The sequence below is a fragment of the Scardinius erythrophthalmus genome (genome assembly GCF_964197995.2).
Source record: "Scardinius erythrophthalmus genome assembly, chromosome: 3".
Lineage (NCBI taxonomy): Eukaryota > Metazoa > Chordata > Actinopteri > Cypriniformes > Leuciscidae > Scardinius > Scardinius erythrophthalmus.
In genome coordinates, this window is record NC_138223.1 from 17207843 (window position 1) to 17228394 (window position 20552).

The window sequence follows — 20552 nt, forward strand, 5'->3', positions numbered from 1 at the left end:
CGCTGCAAACCAATCCTGCGGCCGTACACACTGGAGGATGTGTTTGGCCGTTAACATCTTGAACGGCAGCCTGTGAAGGGAGCGGTTCAAGACGCGCAGGTCGAGGATTGGCCGTAACCCACCGGACTTCTTGGGTACAATGAAGTAGGGGCTGTAGAAGCCGGACTTCATCTCGGCTGGAGGGACAATCTCGATCGCACCCTTCGCCAGTAGGGTGGCGACCTCCGCTCTCATGACAGGGGCATTGCCCCCGACCATAGTGAAGCGGACTCCCCTGAAGCGGGGAGGAGATATCGCGAACTGAATCGCGTAGCCGAATCTAATGGTTTTCGCGACCCAGCGGGACAGTCTGGGAAGCTCTAACCAGGCCTCCAGAAAGTGCACCAGCGGGGTCATACGAACCACAGACGTACCGTCGGTGGGGCAGCGAGGCGGAATGACCGGCACCGGCGAGGGTGGCATAGCGGCCCTGTGCGGGGGCACGGTCATAAACCGCATCCTGCCAGAGGAGGCCAGGGGAGGGCGCGCGTCCCACGGGGGCGTGCTCTGGCAGGGGTCTGGCGACAGAGGGGGGATGAGAGGAGCGTGGCCCGTGGGCGGCGCGTGCTGTCATCCACTGCCTCTTAAAGCTCAGAGAAAGAGCATCAGTTCTTTAGAACAACATTCTCCCCCAGCCCTCCACTGGGGGAAGGAGTGGTCCTGCTCCCAACTCCCCGAAGAACTGAGCCCTAACTCCAAGCTGCCCATCTCAGGAGTGCTGCTTAGCCAGGTGTTAGCCGGCTAAGGGGCAGAGACAGGCAGTGCCAGCCTCCAGCGACCTCCTCGTGCTCGGACCGGTGAAGGCTCGAGGGAAGGAGCCGCATGGAGGTGGCGTCGGCGGGAAGCGGACTAAGCAGACCACACCAACGGATGACCGTCAGTGCATAGCCTCAGTCCGCTTCTGGAGTGATCGAAGACTGTTGGGCGCAGTCCTCAACCACACCGCCGACCAGGCTGCCCGCCTCAAGGGTGCTGCTTAGACTGACGTGGCAGTCTAAGGGGCGGAGACGGGCAGCGCCACCCTCCTGCGACTTCCTCCTACTCAGAGCTGGTGAAGGCCCGAGGGGAGCAGCCGCATGGAGGGGGCCTTGGCGGGAAGAAGACTAAGGAGACCGCACGGATGGATGACCATCGGTACAGAACCTGAGTCTGCTTCAGGTGGCCGAAGCCACCCGCCAAAGAGCTCAGCCTGGGACATGGGGGAGCTGAGAAAATTAATTCTCAGACCCTACCACATCAACCTGACTAAGCCCATGTCTGGACCACATAGTGGACATCACCTGACCCAGGATCACGCAGGTACCGATGTCGCCCGAGAGCGAGGTCAGTAGTGTGCGTGGCGGAACAACCAGGCCGGGCATGGGAGGCATAGCGTCCCAGCATAGGGGCGTGGTTAAAATTTTCCGCGTTCTGCCAGGGTTGGCCAGGGAAGGACTAGCGTTCCACTGCGGCCGGTTCGACAGAACTCCCGGGACAGCACTGCATCGAAGGCTTAGGCGACACACAGTACTGCATGACCGTGCCACGATAGTGACGTGGAACATACAGACCATGATCACCATGCGATCGAAAGCAGCGAAGGCGGAGGACACCCGCGAGCCGCGAAAGTCACGTGGAGTCTCGCGCAGCGCAGGCGTCCTGATGCACGTCCGGGAGAAGCTTACAGCGCTCGGGGGGAGGGCGGGGCCACTCCAGCCGATGCTTTCAGCTGCCCGGGAAAGCATGGCTGACAGCTCTGGATCGGTCCCGGCAACGATGGCACTCCCGTGGGAGGCAACGCAGTCGAAACTTCATTTCCAGAGGAATCAAGCCCACCTTGTGATGCTGTGAGTGCATGGTCTGCGATGTGGAGGGGGGTGTGGCCCGAGGAATTGACTCGTCGGTTGTTGTGCCACACCAAACCCTCAGATCACCCTGGCCACCAGCCAAAGTATCTCTTCTCGAGGAAGAGATAAATTGGGGTGTGGCAGAGGGGACTCTACTCACATGGAGATCATTGAGTCTTGATCTATAAACATCGCGATGGTCATGTTCCCTTCTTTTTCTTTTTTTTTTTTTAGTTTATTTTTTTTGCAATGAAAACATGACTCATCAACGAGCGCTGCCAAGCGTGATTAAGCCCAACACGCAAAACAGCGCTCGCGACCGTTAGGCAGATGACCGCACAGTGCGCACACACATCCAGAAAATACACGGGCGAACCGTCTTGAAAAAGACGTGCCGCGTGCAGCTCTTTTAGAGAGTGGAAAAGCTCAGCAGAGTGCTGAAGCGCCCAGGGAGAAACACACTCACTGTCGGCAGATTACTGCACAAATCAGCAGCAGGAAATGCGATCTCGCTGGAAAGCGCCGTCACACAAACACACTGAAGAGCCGCTCGTCTCGAAGAGATTTGAGATGACACTCAAAAGGCTTGTGGAGTGAAGTACTGAACTTGGCTCCGAAGCGAAAACATATCTGCATATTGCAGCGTACTTCCTTATATACCCCCTGCGGTGGGCGGAGATACGCTATGCAAATTCCGCAGGCCCATGGCATTTCATTGCCATTGGCTCGTTTTATATACTCGAAGGTGAGAGGCTTTCTAAGCGAAACCCCAATCGTCGTCATCCGACGTAACTCGGAGTGACCACGAAAGGGAACTCTCGATCTTCGTTAAGCCACGTCTTTCCAAGTTTTCAATTAAAGAATAATGAAAGAAACAAATTGGTACTGATCATAAGTTTGAATGTTCATGGTACAATTTAGTCTGTCCACATTTTGTGTGCTTTTAATAAAGAATTTTGATAATACTTCACAATAAAGCAATAAAGATAAAATCACTTCATGCACCTCATGTTGCAATTGTGAAATTGTAAATAGGCACATCTCAAGAGAATACAGCATTGAATTTTTTTGCTCTTGTGAAATTAAAGAATTATATTCCCATTATAATTACTGTACAAGGTTCATTTGAAAACATATTATAACTTTCAGAATTCAAAACTCCCTCCCCTAATGAAACAACAAAAAGGAATGAAATCCAATGCTACATGTTAGAAATCTATAACATTAGCCACATTTATATATCAAAATCCCTATTTAGTGTTCAGACACTTGTACTACCTAGTCATGATGATAAAATAAGGAGGACATAGTATAGACAATATGATTCTTATGCATTTCAGCACGAATTGTTTTGTGAACGTGTCACGGTGTAAATGCAGTTTTTTTAATTGAAATAATTGTAAATAAGTAATCAAATGTAATTGTATTAACAACTTTATTGTCTCTACAATAAAGATCAACTGATCACCAAGAACGGTGTTTGCCTTTCTCTGATTCCTGTGATGTATGCAAAGGCAATTAATATTTCATAGGTAAAAGATTAAACATTTACACACCATGTAGATTTATTAACCCCACACACTATTAAGTAGAGCCAGTCTCACTATAATGTCAGCCAGTAGTTACGGGGGAAGTGTTGCATGCAAACATGCTCATACAGTAAGCCATAATTACTCAGACACTTTCTGTACAGTGCATTATTGCGTGATTCTTGGATTTATGGAATGTTGCACTGACTCAGACTTTGTGATTTGATTTAACGTGGGCAACTGGGAATAGCTTAAAGGGACAGTACACATAAACGTGAAAATTCTGTGATTATTTACTTTCCTTGTTCCTAACCTGTATTCTGTTCAAATAATTATCTAAAGAATCTTTTTGCAGCTCTTGCCACACAGTGACAGATCATTCATAGTGACCAGAGGGCTTCTTCTCGAAGCATCTTACACCTTCTCAACTGGCTTTATTCTCTGCTTATTCACAATGGTAAAATGAATGGATAATAAATGTCTGAATGCATCCACATAAAACAAATGATTGCTAATATGTTTGAAAGAAAAGCATAGTTAGGTTTTCTAGGGCTAATCAACATAATTATGAAATAATTATAAAATAATATTTTGTATCAGAATTATTCACAACCGTCCATTATACAGTCAGGGTTTTTGCATTAGGTATAGACGCACATGTTAAAATATTTCAAATCCGATCCGAAAATTCTGCATAACCACATGCAAATTTTCCACAAGACACATGGCAGAGGCAGCACTGATTTTGCATGCTGACAAGCCATAGAGGAGACAGAGGCTAGCTGTGACAAAGGGAAGATGTTACAAGGCTACTATCTAAGAAATTTTAAGGTTATGAGTCAAATGTCCAGTTACACAAATGGTTGTTTTCAAACAATGAGCATAGCGTTAGTTCTGGCAGGTCACGTTAATCAAGCTCGCATCAGCTGGCTCTCAGCTGATCCATGTCTACCAATAGGAATACGAAGCCTATCACAGCATCCATATATAAGCTCCTTCAGTATTATCAGCAGCTAATTACCCTCCTCCGTCCCCAGGTCCTCCTCTCGTCCAGTCAGGATTTAGCATTCTGATTCCCCTTGAATCAGCCTAAATTCTCGAATTATGTTGTACATTGAAATATTGACATTAATGATATCTGCAATACATTCATGTTGGTTCTGTTCTGTTTACCCTAAGGGGGGGGTATTGCTGCTCTCCCTGCTCTTATCCATGCTTGGCTGCATGGATGCGCAGAGAGTTCTTGCCCAGAACAGAACCATACCGCCAATCCAAACTGTTTGCTAATTGTCAGTCGTCTTTGACGATAGTGGTCCTGACAGAAACCTAATTTTCCAAATTAATGCTGCATTGTGTTTTTGATTTAAAATACAAACAGTTCTCTGTATCAGTCTTTGTTTATGTACTACAGAAGTATAGCCTACTGTTATAATCAATGTAATATCCAAACAAACGATATTAAATGTGTTATATTAAAGGGATAGTTTATCCCAAAATTTTAATTCTATTTATTTACTCACCCTCACGTCATTTCAAACCTGTACTTTTATTCTTCTTCCACAGGTTTGGAACAATATATATTTTTAAACGTCTCTGTGTTTTTTTGTCCATACAATGGAAGTACCACCCTCTTTGAAGGTGAATAAATGATTAAAGAATTTTCATTTTTGTGTGAACTATCCCTTTAATACTATACTGTTTTATATTAATAGTATTAATAGATTTATTTTAACCTCTATTTATATTCGACCACAACAATCTATTTATATTATGTCTCCTGTTTTTTTTTTTTTTTAATTGCCAAATTGGTAAAGCATTTATGGAACTATTGTGTTGTGGTATGGCATGATAAAAGTGCGTCTAGTAATATTACACACACACTAGCATTTTCAATCAGGTTCTTGAATGCTCAGCATCATCAGAAACAAAACACGGGTCAAAAGAGAAGAGGAAAACAGAGAGATAGGATCATTTAGATAAGGCAAAGTGTGATACAGCTGGTTGTCATGATGATGTGTTGAGTAAATAGAGTCTAGAAACTATGATCTGAGTTGCCATTCTCATATCCGGCCTAAACTAATCAGTTGAGAGAGAGAACAGACTGGTCCAATTAAATTTGCGACCAACTTCAGCAATGTCTTATTTCAGAGTGAAACAGAATATTAAATCAGAAAAAAATAGTGGAATGCCATTCCAAGACAAATAATTTTTTTGTGGTTTAACTTGCACGTATTAATTGTTCACCACAAGACTAGTAATGTGCGGGTCCATTTTAGTATAGTCCAATTTAATTTTATGCTGACTTGCCTGTGTTTGACTATGTGCAATTGCCTCTGGGTAAACAATAATAGGCAATAATAGACAGAACCAGTCTGCTCAACCTTGGTTTCATCTGGAACATTTAAGTTCCCTTTCGTTCAGTCACTACGAGTTACGTCACTGAATGACGAAATGGGGGTTTCGCTTAGAATCTTTTTCGCTTTATCACCTTCGAGTTCTTACAAAACAATGCCATGGGTCTGCGGAATCTGCATAGCGCAACTCCACCCCACCGCGTGGGTATAAAAGGAGCAGCGCGGCAATCTCGCATTATGTTTTTGCTTTGGAGCCGAGTGTTTCTTCACTTCTCTCCACTGCAGGCTGTCTACGAGTTCTAAATACGTGACGAGCGACTCTTCAGTTGTGTTTAGAGATGTTCCAATACCCTTTTTTCCTTCCCGATACCGATTCCGATACCTGGACTCAGGGTATCGGCCGATACCGAGTACTAATCCGATACCTGGGTGTGTATTCAGCTGCAATTCATACTAGCCCTGTATGAACTGATATAATTATTTTATAAAAGGTATTTTAGTTTTACAATATAACTGTATAAAAAGTGCAACAAATAAATCTAGGAATCTAAAAAATTATATATGAATAATAGGGGTGTAACGGTCCACAAAATTCACGGTTCGGTTCGATACCATACACTGGTGTCACGGTTCGGTACGTTTTCAATACAGCAAAAAGAAAGAAATGCCAGAGAAATTTCCTTGATTTACATTTTTTATTTTTTTTTATTAACATCAAAGTATGATCATTTTTTACTTTGAGCAATGATGGAGCTATAATTGACATATAAAACAAAAACAGCTCCTTATAAAAAAAAAATGAAATTTAAGTTATAAACAAAGGTTTATTTTATTTCAGATTAACATTTGAGGGCAGCAATTTTATTCATAATGTCAAAATAAAACCGACATAACGTTACTTGAAAGCACAATGTTCCTGGTTTCCACGTCAGCGCTGTTTGATCCGTTAATAACGGAGAAATGTGAATGTTTCTCACTAGATCTCGCAGCGATGTTATTACTTCTGTGGAGAATTCAAATGCTTTCTTTACTGGATCTCTTAGCGCTGTGTAGCAACAGTGTAGCTTGATCAAGATCGGCTCGCGCTGCTTTGTGCCAAACTGTTTAATGGTCCGTGAAGCACAAAATAACGAGTAGCGCAGTTTTGTTCCGTTTTCATTACGTTTGCCATTTGATGTTGGGCGTCAGCGTCTCTTACATTATTATGCGCTTGCCGCGCGCCTGCATCTGAAAATTTGCGTTTTCATTTCTTCTTCGCTGCTCTAAACAGTGGTTGCTTGTGGCAACAGCACAACTTCCTGTTTTGCCACAAGCAACCACTGTTTAGAGCAGCGAAGAAGAAATTATCTCCGATTCGCAGCGTATGCAAAGCTAGCGTGCATAACTAGGTATTGTTTAATAAAATGGTATCGGATCGGTACGTTGGGTAGATGTACTCGCCGATACCGATGCCAGAATTTTTATTGGTATCGGCGGCATTTCCGATACTAGTATCGGAATCGGAACAACCCTAGTTGTGTTGTTGTGACGGCGTGTTCCAGCGAGATCTCATTCCTGCTGCTGGTCTGTGCAGTGATCTGCCAACAGTGTGTGTTTTCTCCCTGAGCGCTTCAGCACTGCTGTTGAGTTTTATCGTCTTTAAAAGAGCTGCACGCGGCGCGTCTTTTTAAAGATGCTGGCCCGTGTATTTCTGGGTGCGGTAGACAGATTAATTTTGCTGATGGGCACGAATGCTGCCTGACGTGTTTGGGCTTAAATCACGCTCAGGCAGCATTCGCGGATGAGTCATGTTCTCATTGCGGGAACATAACCATCGCCATCGAACCATAGATCATGTTGTGACTGAGACTCAATGACCTCCTTAGAGGTAAAGTCCCCTCTGCCACACCCCAATTTATTCTCTCCACGAGAGGGGATACTTTGGCTGGTGGACAGGGTGAGGCTGCCGGTGTAGCTTGATGATTGGTTTTTGGGGGTGGCACGTGCTGACACCCGTCAGCACCCACCCCCCAATTCCTTTCCTCCCAGAAGTGCATGAAGAGGTCATGAGATTGTGGAAGTCTCCTTTGACTTTTCACGACTGCTCAGCGGCCTCTTCCGCCTTCTCTGCACTTGATGAGGCCGCGGCCAAAGGGTACACTGGGATCCCCCCACTGGAGTGTTCTATGGCGATGTAACTGTGTCCCCACAGCGCCTCCACCTGGCATGGCGACCCTAAGCACCCCTTCAAAACCGGTGGGACAGCATGACCTGGTCGTCAGGTTCCTGAGGGGGGCGAAGAGACTAAATCCTCCTCGCTCTCCTCTTATACCCTCTTGGGACCTTGCAGTGGTCTTATCAGCCATGCAGAGAGCTCCCTTTGAGCCACTGCCATCAGTGGAGCTTAAGTTCCTGTCTATGAAGACAGTGCTCCAGGTTGCTTTGACCTCCATCAAGAGAGTAGGGGAACTGCAGGAATTTTCGGTTGACGAAGCGTGCCTAGAACTCGGCCCATCTAACTCTCACATGATCTTGAGACCCCGGCCTGGATACGTGCCCAAGGTTCCCACCACTCCTTTCAGGGATCAGGTGGTGAACCTGCAAGCGCTGCCCTCGGAGGAGGCAGACCCAGCCTTGGCACTGCTCTGTCCAGTATGTGCCCTCCATGCTTAAGTAGACAGAACGCAGTGTTTCAGGACCTCAGACCAGCTCTTTGTCAGTTATGGTGGGAAGCTGAGGGGAAAAGCTCTCTCCAAGCAAAGGTTGTCTCACTGGATAGTGGACGCCATTGTCTTGGCTTACCAGACGCAGGGTCGACCATGCCCCTTAGGGGTGAAGGCACACTCCACCCGGAGTGTGGCTTCCTCCTGGGCTTTAGCTTTAGGCGACACCCAACACTTTCGCGAGATTCTATAATCTCCACATAGAGCCAGTGTCCTCTCATGTACTCGCTTCCACTAGCCAGTAAGTAGGATCTGCTCGGTGTCATCGTTTGTTGCGCCATTCCGCTCCATGGACTGGATACGTGCACTATTCACTCAGATGAGTTCTTCTTAGACCCTGAGTTCCTCCTGCACTGGTGATGCCGTCACCAGAGTGCATGCCTGGTTGGTCAGCCCTCGTGATTGGCTAAGTGCCTCCATGTGCATGGCTCCCTCGTTGGGCAACCCCCACATGTGTATTTCCACGGTAAGTCTCCACCAAGCACATGTTTTCCCTCGGCAAGACTTTTGCCATCTCGAGGTTGAAACATTCCACCCTGCAGGCTGGATACCTCTGAGTTTTCCATATGCATCCCGCACTCTGGTCATATGTGTGTTCTAAGTCCTCCCTAAGGGTAGGCGCTGTGTTTAGCCCTTCGTGCTAGTCTCACAACAGGGAGCTCAGACTTGCGCAGGGAACTGGAAGACAGCCGCCGTGGCGTGATTGAATTGGGACCCACATTTCGTCATTCACTGATGTAACTCGTAGTGACTGAACGAAAGAAGGGAATGGAGACATTATTTTCCCCTGCCACAACCGCTGTACCGCTAGAATAGCCGGGAGTTCAGTCTCGGCTCCTCAGCATAACAATGCGAGATTGCCGTGCTGCTCCTTTTATACCCACGTGGTGGGGCGGAGTTACGCAATACAACTTCCGCAGACCCATGGCATTGTTTTGCCATTTGGGCCATTGGCTAGTTTTGTAAGTACTCAAAGGTGATAGGCTTCTAAGCGAAACACCCATTTCGTCATTCACTGATGTAACGCCTCTGTTTCCTCCTCAGGGAACGAGGGTTACATACGTAACCAAGAAATTCTTTTTTTCGAACAGACGAGCAGAGTTTTCGGACAGCAAAGCAGCTGATAGCATTTGGACAACTGATTTTAAGTCGTTATTGTCATTCTATGTTTTATAATTTAATATAAACTTATATAAACTAACAATTTAATCAAGCTTTTAAAATGTAATCAAATGAAAATATAACAAACATTGCATTTTTATTGTTTGGCAAATAAGATGCAGCACAACAGAACTTTATAAATTTAAAACGTATGAAAAAAATAGATTGGTTGTATGATATTTCTTAGAAATAATAATATTATTATTATTACTTTGAGAAGTTAGTACGGCTACAGTTTTGATTTATTTCTGTCATAAGTTTTATTTTGACGGTTTGTCATGAAGATCTCAGTTTTAGTTTCAGTGTGTTTATTGTTTATTATCAACGGTAGTTTTTCTCAAATGAAACGGTGAAAAGCTTGTGAAGTGACTCTCAAAGCAGCTCTGGAGATAAAGTTCATGTGTTCATGTCCTCATATATTGAGACGGCAGACGCTGAAAACACTGGTCGTCACAAGTGTGTGAGCTTGTGTATCAGACTAAACCGCACCGTTCATTCACATAGAGACACACAGAAATCACTCATTAGTGACATGCACTGACTGGCAGTTGTCGTGTTAATTTGTACTGCGTGATAGGCTGTTAGATTAATCCACGTCGAGTAAAAAAGTCCAGAGCTTATCATCGTTATCGACGTAAATTTTAACGCAATCTCGATATGATATTGTTATCATCAAGCCCTTTGTGTGCTATTTGTTCATGCACTTTGAGACTTAGTTGAAGATCAGATTTTACAGTGAATATGTGTGTGTGTGTCTCACCACATCCACCAGCTGGGAGATCTTCAAACCGAAGCGAACGGTAATCGTGTCGTTGGCGTGAAGGACAGGTCTCACCCACTTCTGATAGCCCCGAAAAAGATTCCTCAACAAAGTGTCCTCCATCTCAGCCAATGAGACAAATTCTTCAGGAGCTAGAACGAGGGTGGAACAATATGAGAACAATTTAGGAAAAACTAATGACATTAAAGCCTCAAGTGGCATGTGGTGATAAGGTATAGTATAATCTAAAGCTGCCATGCTAATTTTCAGTGCCTATACATAAACATATCTGTCTGGTTATGTAGGAAGTAGGTCCACATTTGTTATGCCATCTTGAGGAATGACACATTCAATACAGACACACTCCCCCACGAGTGTTAGATGAGCACAGAGTAATGAAGTGACAGCTGGACCAGGCTCCTCAGAGTTCCTTCTGCTGACGCAACCATTGCCATGATATGATGACCTCAGACAAGAGCACTACAGAGAGCGTCAGGAGAACAAGACGACCCTACAACTACACACATATACACAGGGATGGGCATTTTTTTTTTTCATTTTGAGTACTACTGATAGGTCTCAAAAATGGGCGGGGGGGGGGGGACAGGCTGTGTCTGTCATGGTGATAATGAAATTATCTTAATTAAATCACTGTTACGAAAACTAATGATGGCAAATAAAAAATAAGACATGAAAATATGTCTATCGAAATATTAAAATATAATTAGAAAAATAAAACAAGATTATCAATAATGCATCAATGTTTTTAAACATTTTGAAAGAAACATCTAAAAGAAATAGCTGAGGAGAATAGGTGAAGCTGAAGAGTGAATGAACATCAGTAAACTGAAGCCCGTTCTATATGACATTAATCAGATATTATAGATACACAACGTAAACGTAACATTACAACTTGTATCTGCACAAAACTATGCAAATGCAGGTGAACTAAGTTATGTGCTAACTAGAATGTGTAACTCCTGTTGTGGATGCGCTCTTCCCGTAACAATGCGCTAAAACACAGCAACTAAACCACAAAGAATTTACAACATTCAATCTATAGTGTTCTCATTATAATGTTATGTATGGCAGATTGGCGCAAGTTAGGGGTGGGCGATATGACCTAAAATTAATATCACGGTATTTTTCATCTTTTGAACGGTGACGGTATAATATCACGGTATAACTTTTTTTTGGTACATTTTGGGAGGAGTAGCCTGTCCTGTCTCTCTTTAGTATGTGAATAAAGTTAATATTTTTATAATATAATAAGTAAATGGTAGGTATCCTTATCAAAAAGAGACATGGGAGAGTATTATGCATTCTCAACATTTATTTTGCAAAAAACCTAAAGATCTTACTTAACAGTGTACAACAAAACAAAAATTAGCAGTGTAATAAAGAATTAGATATTATTGATGTAAATGCAGCCGTTCAAGGAACATAATTGATTTATTACGGTATTGACGGTATTAGAAAATCCATGTCGTGGCGCAATGTCACACCGGTGATGACTATGACACCGGTGTACCGCCCACCCCTAGCGCAAGTACACCTGGCTGCAGCCTGCAGAACGGGACGGGGTTAAACCTGGGGTGGGGCTGCACATGTTGCTCTGCCCCATACCTACTCTGATTCGCTTGATCTTTTATAGCCATTCATGATAGGAAATGTGTTTGTAATCAGTGTATGATGGTGTATATTTGGTCATAGGCGTCACACAGCATTTTTACTAGCCACATTTTTGTTGTTGTGAAATTACCTGATAAAAGTTGACTATGACGTGCTAAAATTTACTTGAACTAGATTTACAACCCTTTTAAATGTAAAACCACTGTACACACCCAAATCAAGACTACATAAATATATAACAATACAGGTCATTATCATTAGCTCTGATAAGGTTGTGTGTAAAGCTCCTTTTTTTAAATAAAACCATGTATTATGTATTATATGTCGCCACATTGCTCCACCGGCATACGACATAACTCAAGCAGGGCAGCTAGCTGTCTCTTCGATTCTTTGTTGTCCGTCACTAGCAACAATACTCATTAGGGCTGTCAAAATTGCTCAAAAATTACCTTTGAATATTCCCTCTAAAAAAAAACACATAGCTTAAGCTATTCGAACTATTCGAACATCTGGTTGCACATTTTGTCAATGACGCGCATTACGTCTATAACAGGACAAATTAATACAAAGAGACATAACTACTTGTATAGGTAGTTTATTTAAGTTTAAACATACGGTATTTGACAACGTATTACCTACACGAAAACAAGTAAATCAACTAATGGCCAAGACCACAGACCTCACTCACTCTCGCTCGCTCACTCGCAGGCACTCTTTCTCTCTCTCGCCCTCACCCTCCTGCTGCGTTCACACCAAACGCGAATAGAGCGTCTGGCGCGAGTGTAAAGACGCGTTTACGCGCGTCTGGAGGTCTTGCAGCGCGAATGAGGCGTCACACGCTCTGTGCATAAGAGCAAATGTTGAGTGCTGATCAAGAGTTTTGTGCAAGCAATTTAAGGTCGCGTCTCTTATATTGCAGGCTTCATTCAGTGATTGAAACAAATATTATTAACATTAATTGAAGTTTTACAGTATATAGAAACAACATTGAACGCTCCGAGCGAGCTGTGCTGTGGTAAACATGGAACTTTTCCTTGACATGAAACGGTAAATAATCAAACCAGTGGCAGCCTGAAGTGCATGAAACTGCTGTATCTAACCTACCTTATTCATGCAATATCTATTCAGTCAGTAGGCTACAGTAGCCTACACTTCAGTAATGTTTCTGTTTAACGTTAAATAAAATGACCCCTCAGGCAGCGCGCCCACTCGCAAAGCAGACAGCCGCGCCTCTGCTAACGCGGGCGTTTTTCCACATTCGAATATTAATTTTCACCTTCGAAATTCTGTTTTTTAAAACTATTCGAACATATATTCGAATTTAGAATATTCGTTGACAGCCCTATGGGATTTGTAGTGTCGTAGTGTCACACTTATTTCAGATGCCTTTTGAAAAGACTACAATTATTCAACCCGCCAAAGTGGCTAGTTGGAGTGACTGTGTTACCCGCCACGAGCAAAATCCACCCGCATTTGGCGGGTGTTAATGTCAAGCCCTGCTTGTGAGATATCTGTCCCCTGATACGGCATCGTCAATTAAGGCCCAGGGGCGAGAGCAGCCTCGGCCGTCATCTAGCTCCTCATACAGGGCGCAGGAGAAGGAGAGTGTCGCTTCCCGAGACCCCCCACAAAAAGAAATGGGGTCGGGGTGGCACTCTCGGCTGGAGCCTTCAAAGGGGAAGACTGATCTGAGGACCGTCATTCTCACTAAGAAGGCTTTGGCTAAGAGGCCCTGATGCCAGGATTGTCAGGCCTCTGAGGGCAGACCCCTCTGGGGAGAAGTTGCTCATAAATCATACAGAGCCCATTTCTCTTCTGTGCACTCAGGGGACTGTTTTACCAACCCCGCCAACCTTGGTGCTTTGGGGCGCAGCAGTTTCCAGGGAGTTCAGGTGTCAGTGTCCGCCCGAAGATGTTGGGGCACTGGGAGACTCGTGCCCTTCGAGGAGGACTTTAGAGAAGCCAGGTTGGTTGTTCCCTGCTGACCATCCGCTTCAGGGCGCCGTGCTGACTACTCGAAATCTACCAAAGACCAGTCTCGAGAGGCTGGTTCCCTTAGTAGACCATCTGGCAGCATGGAAACTTCTGCCAAATGTGTCACAATAGGTCCTGCAGACCGTAGAAAGAGGCTACTAAATTCAGTTTTGTTCTCGTCCACCTTGGTTCAACGGGGTCCTACTCACAGTGGTAGGCCCCGAGCAGGCTCTGGTATTGAAACAATCTCAAGGACGCATACTTCCATGTATTCATACTTCCATAACACAGGAAGTTCTTCAGGTTTGCTTTCGGAAGTGAAGAGTACCAGTATCGGGTTCTTCCTTTCAGCCTAGCCTTGCACCCCACACTTTCACAAAATGCGTGGATGCAGCTCTGGCTCCTCCAGGGCTTTTGTGTATTGAATTACATTGACAAAAGATTAATTCAGGCTCAACTAGAGCAGATGGCGATTCGGCATCGAGAAGTCGTCCTCGCCCACATGAAGGAATTGGGGTTAAGGCTCAATGTCAAGTGTGCTTTATCCATCATGGAGGGTCAGCATAGGGTCTTTGGAAGTGTCATCATCTCTCTTGGCACATAAATTGCCTGGAGATGATGGATGTCTTTCTACCTTTGAAACACTTACTCCCAGACCTGAGGGGCCATCATGTGTTTGTCCGGACAGCCAACCAACACATCAGTTGTCTTCTACTCTACATAAATCACCAGGGGGGTCTGCAGTCGTGCCTACTTTACAAACTGGCACACCAGATCCTGAGAGCAGTCTACATCCCTGGTCACCTGAACCTGAGGCCCGGGGAATGGAGACTCCACACCAAGGTGGTGGAGTTGATATGGAGGGAGTTCAGCCAGGAGGAAGTGAATCTATTTTCATCTTAGGAAACGACACACTGTCAGTTCTGGTTCTCACTAACATTTTTATAAAGCTTTTAAAAGTTGATTTTATCTGCTAAATTCTTTCCTTTATCATGTTGAGTAAAAAAAAAAAAAAAGAACACAAACAATGATATGTGCTACTCATGTACTCAAGTAAATCAATTTGTCTGCACTATTTTAGACATGGACATATGTTTTCTGTGTAACAAAAAATTAAATGGGCTACTACTTTTAAATTAAAATTTAACCTGTAGTTCCAAGAACATCAAGAACAATCATGCATGCACTCACTGAGAGTTCACAATTCCATTATACATTGTAATTCTTAATTCTATTTTCGGTAATTATAAAAAGAATAGTTCCAGTCCTGGATGCTGATTGGTTAACAGCATAATTTGAAACAACTGTTCAACTCTCTATAATGTCAATAATGTATATTTAAATGTATGTATGTTTGTACACATATACATACATATACAGTGCAATGCATAAGTGAATACACCCATGCTAAAGTTGACTAAAAAAAGGAATAAAAAATCATATTTTGGAAATTGAACTTAATGCCTTAATTTAAAAAATTAGGAAAAATCCAACCTTTAAGGACACCAATTTTCTTTGTGAATGAATAATGTATCGTAAATAAATAAATGTTCTTCCTTAAAATACATGGTGCATAAGTGAGTACACCCCTATGTTAAATTCCCTTAGAGGCAGGCAGATTTTTATTTTTAAGTATTTTTTTTTTATTTTTTTTTAGGATACTATGCATCCTGATAAAGTTCCCTTGGCCTTTGGAATTAAAATAGCCCCACATCATCACATAGCCTTCACCATACCTAGAGTTTGGCATGGTTTTATTTCAGTTAGCCTAATAGCTGGTTTGATTTGCATTGAGAGATGATCTTATGGAAAGTACCCCATGCCAATCTCTAGGTATGGTGAAGGCTATGTGATGATGTGGGGCTATTTTAATTCCAAAGGCCAAGGGAACTTTATCAGGATGCATAGTATCCTAAAAAATTTTTTTTTTAAATACTTAAAAATAAAAATCTGCCTGCCTCTATGGGAATTTAACATAGGGGTGTACTCACTTATGCACCATGTATTTTAAGGAAGAACATTTATTTATTTACGATAAATTATTCATTCACAAAGAAAATTGGCGTCCTTAAAGGTTGGATTTTTCCTAATTTTTTAAATTAAGGCATTAAGTTCAATTTCCAAAATATGATTTTTTATTCCTCTTTTTAGTCAACTTTAGCATGGGTGTATTCACTTATGCATTGCACTGTACATGCAGTAGTCAACATTTGAAGTGGATCAAAACCCTTCATCAAAGTTATACATGATTTTTGAACAATACCTGTTCTTGTCTTATGACAACTTTGATGAACTTTTTTGATCCACTTCAAATGTTGAATACTGTATACATATGTATGCATACACGCACAGGCACGCACGCCTGGTGCCTCCAACATTAGTACCACACGATTCTCTACCACCTTAAAGACGTTTTTTACAGGATGTAAATTGTTGCTGAACAACCAGCATTACTTCTTTCCTCATCATCGCCATCTGTCATGCCCTGCATGTAAAAAAGGCTTTTCTGCCTGACTATAGGAAGCCATTTTGTTTTTTTGTCCCCCCCCCCTTCTTGCAATAGCAAGTATATGAAATGACATCATAAATAAAGACTGTACGCAGGGCATGCCATTTCTCCAGGGTTTACGACTCGACCAACTAGGGAGTGGACAGGGATGTGTAAATCAAAAGACAAGAAATAGGAGGAGGGTGATAGAGAGAGTGTGAAAAACAGACTGTGTTTGCACATGCATGTTTAAGTGTATAGATTTTATTTTAGTCCGTTTAACCTATTTCAGTGTAAGAACAGGTTAAAGTTTTGTGAGAAAAGGGTTATGCGTGAGTCTTTTTTCTATTTATTTGTGTTAATGAGTTCCTCTTTTTTCTCTAGAGAGTTAAGATTACTGTCCATTAGGGCTGCACGATATATCGAAATTATCGAAATATCGCAAATGTATATATCGCGATAAGCATATCGCAACGGCTTGCAATAACTGGGATCATGAACAAAAGATAAAGAGAAAATCACTCACTGCTCTTGGCAGAATAACTTGCTTTAATAAGAATCAGTATATATTTAATTCATACAGTGAAAACTAAGCAGTGTTCTATTTTTACATTTGATTATTCAGTTTCTGTTGTTAAATAAACCTAATGTAGGATAACCTGAAACCCTAAACCCTGTGGTTTACACTGATGTTAAAATAACACTTCTTATGCCACAGTAAAGCACTGATGTTCACTTTCAGAAGCTGTAGGGATGTTTTCTTGTCACAAAAAGAATGTGAAACACGCATGTAGGTTATATAATTTTAAATATATTTTAAAGATAATTTAAGTTTATTTTAAGCATTATCGTATCGCACATCGAATATCGCATTATTTAATTAGTTATCGCATAGCGCAATTTTCTTCAATATCGTGCAGCCCTACTGCCCATTGCATCAGGACGTTAAAAGCTTCAATTCATAGAACATCATTACACAAAGAGCAGAAACACACACTCGCTATGAATAACCTTCTCAGTCCAAGGACATTGGCATTCATCTGTTGCAACATTGTGTAGACTCTTCAGGGAAAATGATTCCTTCTTACAGAATGAAAAAAAAAAAAAATCATGAAAGAAATGGATTTATTTGCATATCTATGTAGACAAAATTCACAGACATGACCTCATTACTCATTGGCCGCAAATGTGAACAGACGACCTCTTCTCCTCCCCTACAGCAAGCCATCTGGTCAAAGCTAGATTTTAAGGGTGAAAGGTAGTTTGGATACATTTTAGGGCTGAGTCAAAAGACAAGAGTAAAAATAAATAATTTTCATGGCGCTACAGTCAACTCATCCTGCTTTGACTTCTTTGGGGACCAACTTCGTAAAGGTACAGAAGAAATTAACAAAATAACCAGCCATGTTAAAATTAACAAGTTACTCAACAATAACTCCTTTTTGGAATTGTTGTATAAAAAAGTTAAAGGTGGTATCAGTGATTTCAGGCCCAAAAATAAATGACATTCATCTAATCTTTCCTAACGATCCGCTAGCTGCCCGCCCCATAAGCATGCCGTCAAAAAAACGTGTCTCTGTAGGCAGCCTAGGCTCTGAGATCTGCACACAAAAACAAATGGTTTAGCCAAACACTCAAAACCAAAACAAATAGTGTTCCAACCAATCACCGACAGGGGGAGGGTGTTGTGAGGTTTTGTGCTCGTGCACGGCTGCACCTATGGGCTGCACGCGAAGTCAGAGCTGAAGAAAAAGCTGGCTCAAAACCTCACAACACCCTCCCCCTGTCGGTGATTGGTTGGGGCGGGCAGCTAGCGGATCGTTAGAAAAGATTAGATGAATGTGATAAAAATATTTTTGGGCCTGAAATAACTGATACCACCTTTAAATCACACTTGCAATCAAGCTGTTATACTGGATAACAGCATGGGAATATTACTCAGAGTCAGCATATGGCCATGCTTTCAGAGCAACAGCAAGATTACAAATGTAATATTGCCTATACAGGCCTTGCCTTGTGTTACAGATATGAAACAGCACGTACAATTTCCGTTTGAGCAGAACTGCAATTCTGTGAATCAATGAATGCCAAGTTTGACAGCAATTTCCCCTTGATTAAAAACATTTCTCTCAAAAATAAAATTAAAATAAATGAACAGAGTGGAAGAGAAAAGCTGTTCTCCTGAGTGCTGCTGACCGATAAATTAACATCCAGTCCAGCAGCTCCATTTTCAGATTAAAGCTGCAGATGAAGGCACTCATTGCCTCCACATTGATAAGAACCCCACATCTTCAATTTTACACTCTGCCAAACCCAGACAAAACACATTTTCTTGCATTAGTGCTACATCAATGTGTTGGTTGTCTGTTAAAATTATTCTTTTATGCTTCAAACCTGGTTCAAAATAAAGAGTGGGGATGGGAAACCAGTAAAAGTGTATGGTTGTATGACTTTGAACAGGTCACACACAACACCTACACACAGTGACCCAAATGAGGGCGCTAGAAGTCAAGCAATAAACGTAAATTAAGCATGGGACAGATATCTTTTGCATCATTGAAGGTTGAATGCACAAGATAAAACGGCTGGTAATGCTTGGCTGCTCTGGATTCATTCTGATAATTTATGAATTGTCTAAATTAACATTTTAAGTCACATTATGATGGAACCGAAAGCACTTACATAATTTCAATAATTCTTATAAAATACATAAAACTGAGGAATGTCATATACAGAGAAACGCAGGAAAACTCTTTAAGATCGTCTGCAGTAGATTACTCACCCTCTATCGTTGCATAGGCTACAGCCATTACGAGCAAAAGACCGGAGATTTGTAACTGCATGCTGTCTTTCCCGGCTTCAGTTCCTTCTTGCAATGGAATTATTTCATGCTGTTTGAATTGTGAGTCCCTGTCATCGACAAAGGGGGGTATACATATGCTGTCCTTTATTCATACGGCCGGACACCGGGCCGTTTTGTTAAACGATCAGACGTACTGAAACCTGCAGTGTGATGAAGTTATAAATTAATCATCAACGGAGTGTTTTTAGCCTGCTCCATCTGAGCCGAACAACAGAGGAAGACGCTCTCTATCTCCCCCAGTCGGCGTTTACGTGATGTCGAGAAAGATGCCATTCATTGGAGCAGCTGCAGCGGAGCAGGGTGAAATGAGCGCTCGAGAAGGGGAGGGGATAAACAAACAAAAGTCTTCGAAACGAAAATGTAGGCTACTTTATGTAAAAACATTAAAGACGTGGTTCTCAACTGTTATTTGCTTAATCAGGAGTTTACAGTATGCATTTGTGAAGATTGTTGATCAGAACATGTAAGAATCATAAACTTGTTTATCACAGAGCTTACTGCTTAAAATCTAAAAGCCAATGGAAAATTAGTTTTTGTTAAGGGGACCAGGGTGATGCTAACAAAAATATGCCATCATTGCAGCAGTCCGTTGGGGTCAAGGTTTTGGCCCTTGTATAGCCCTGTTAGCCCCTGCTGGTAGAAAGCATGTATACAACTGGAGGGAAGATTAGGGTGATTCTAGTGGTTCTCAACGGGGTGTTCAGAGAACAACGGGGGCGTTGGAATCAAGATTTTTGAAAGGGGCGCGTTCATGAGTTTACACCAAAGATCCAGGCAAGACTAGATTAAACATGTAACTACTTGCAAAATAATTGCCCACGACATTCCAAAATATGCCAGTTTAATGCGACATGTAAGCTATGTATCGTTTCTTTTAATAATATAATAATTTATATTCTCTCTTTCGCTATTTCTCTCGGTCTCGCTGTCAAAGTAACCATGGCAACGGATAGCGTAACCACTTAATATGGCAGCGACACCGGAATGCAACGCTGCGTGAAAAGATCGTGACGTAACCTTTACAGTCTATGGACGTAACTCCTCAGGCATGGGTCTGGGTGAGAGTCGGAAGTTCATTTGTTGCCCCTACGAGTTTATATTTTAACAAGATTTTCAAATGGATAAAGAAAAATAAACTGCCAAAAGGTTTTTAAATGTTGGCTTTATTAAACTGTGTTTTAAACATGTGAATAAACAGTCTTATATGTCTATTTATTTTTAATA

General features: G+C 42.5%; 1 protein-coding gene across 1 annotated transcript in view; it reads right to left on the reverse strand.

Moving 5' to 3' along the window:
* Window positions 1-19606, reverse strand: part of chrnb3a (cholinergic receptor nicotinic beta 3 subunit a) — a 30817-nt gene extending 11211 nt beyond the window's left edge. The window contains exons 1-2 of the mRNA XM_081361687.1: window positions 19248-19606; window positions 10372-10523 (exon numbers count right to left, since the gene is read on the reverse strand). Coding sequence (XP_081217813.1) covers window positions 10372-10523; window positions 19248-19308 — 213 coding nt within the window. The 5' untranslated portion in view covers window positions 19309-19606. The remainder of the gene's footprint in view (window positions 1-10371; window positions 10524-19247) is intronic.
* Window positions 19607-20552: the final 946 nt, after the last annotated feature.